At 63.4% G+C, this 1,586-nt stretch overlaps 1 protein-coding gene across 1 annotated transcript in view; it reads left to right on the top strand.

The window, feature by feature from the left end:
• Positions 1-297: 297 nt before the first annotated feature.
• Positions 298-1,586, top strand: part of CSNK1G2 (casein kinase 1, gamma 2) — a 6,715-nt gene continuing 5,426 nt past the window's right edge. Inside the window, exon 1 of the mRNA XM_006897931.1 lies at positions 298-746. Coding sequence (XP_006897993.1) covers positions 560-746 — 187 coding nt within the window. The 5' untranslated portion in view covers positions 298-559. The remainder of the gene's footprint in view (positions 747-1,586) is intronic.

Genomic DNA, 1,586 nt, shown 5'->3' with positions numbered 1-1,586 from the left:
GCACCCACCCGGGTCTGCCCGAGACCGTCCTTCCTGCAGAGCTGGGCACAGCTCACACACGTCCTCTTGGTCTCAGGGCGTCCTTGGCTTATGAGCATGGGGACCTCTCATACCTGTCACATCTAAGTGCTGGGAATCCTCTGTGATGCCACCCTCAGCCCCAGGGCAAAGCCTGCAGGGTGGGGGTGCTGCGTCTGGGCCGTTGGTGGGGGCCTGTGGTGGTGTCCACAGCCTCCTGCTGCCCCACTAGTCCGTCTCCTGCTCTGTGCTAACCTGTGCCTGTTTCCTTGCAGCCAGGAGCCGCAAGACTTAGGACGCCGGGACCTACCAGCAGCATGCCTTCACCCCCCGAGCATGACGCCGAGGCCCCCCGGATGAGCACCGTGGCCGGGCCCTGGAGAGCCCCCGCGACACACTAGCTGGGCCTCGGGGCCCGCCCACCTTGTGCCGCGTGCGGCTGCGATGGTGTGCTAGCCGCCGGGCACAGCGACCGCAGGATTCCGCAGTGTGGGGTTTGCACGGCAGAGTAATCGTGGAGAGGCCAGGGTACCACAAACTGATGGATTTTGACAAGAAAGGAGGGAAAGGGGAGTCGGAGGAGGGCCGGAGGATGTCCAAAGCTGGTGGGAGCCGGAGCAGCCACGGCGCCCGGAACTCGGGGGCCAGCTCGGGGGTCCTGATGGTGGGCCCCAACTTCCGCGTTGGCAAGAAGATCGGCTGCGGGAACTTCGGGGAGCTCCGCCTGGGTAAGGCTGTTTCTTGTGTGTTAACAGAGGGGTATAGGGGCGAGTGCCTGGGGGAGCCAGGGCCTAAGGTGTGGGGAGTCCAGTTCTGCCCCGTCTGGGGAGAAGTGAGGGCCCTGGCCCTGTAATATGCATCCCCATGTCTCTGGAGACACCATAGGACAGGCACCTAGAATTGGGGTACCTGACAGAGCCCTTCTCCCAAGTGCAGGCTGGCTGGCTCTAGCTTGGCTCCAGAGTCCTCCAAAGCCAGGTCCTGGTCCCAGAGCTGAGCCCACACCCTGCCTGGGGCAGGGATTCACACCAGCCCTTTGGGCTCAGTGTCAGCTGAGGCTGCACCCTCAGCTCACGATGTGCAGGACATGTGACAGGGTGGCCACAAAACATTGCGTAGCTGTGTGGTTGGGAGGTTCGCCCCAGGGAGACAGACACCTGCATGGCCCTTGCAGCCCAAGCAGGGCCTGGGGCTTCAGCAGGCATGCACGTGGCCTCGGGCTGAGGTGACCTTCGTGACTGCCCTGTGGGGCGGGGTCTGGCAGCAGAGACAAGGAGAGCAGAGGGGGCTGCTGGCTGGGGCTCCACCACAAGGTCCTCTGAGTAGTCCATGCTCCTCTCAGTGCCCTCTCTGAGGTCCTCAGGCTCCAGACAGGCCGTGAGCACCCCCGTCGAGGTCCTCAGTGAGCATCAGTCTTGTAGAGCTATAGTCCGTTCCGGCCGGTCTTCCTGAGTGGGGTCCTTTGGGTTCCATCTAGATCTGTGGGGTTCTCCTGTGTGGCTGTTGGTGCAAAAACCTGGACAGGGAGCAGGGCTGTGAGTGGGAAACCGAGCAGGGGTGTGAGTGGG

This window comes from Elephantulus edwardii, unplaced genomic scaffold, assembly GCF_000299155.1.
Source record: "Elephantulus edwardii isolate Elephantulus edwardi_28Jun2011 unplaced genomic scaffold, EleEdw1.0 scaffold00217, whole genome shotgun sequence".
In the NCBI taxonomy this organism is placed as follows: Eukaryota; Metazoa; Chordata; class Mammalia; order Macroscelidea; family Macroscelididae; genus Elephantulus; species Elephantulus edwardii.
Note: the sequence above shows the minus strand (reverse complement) of the source record. Positions and strands in the feature narration are given on the sequence as shown.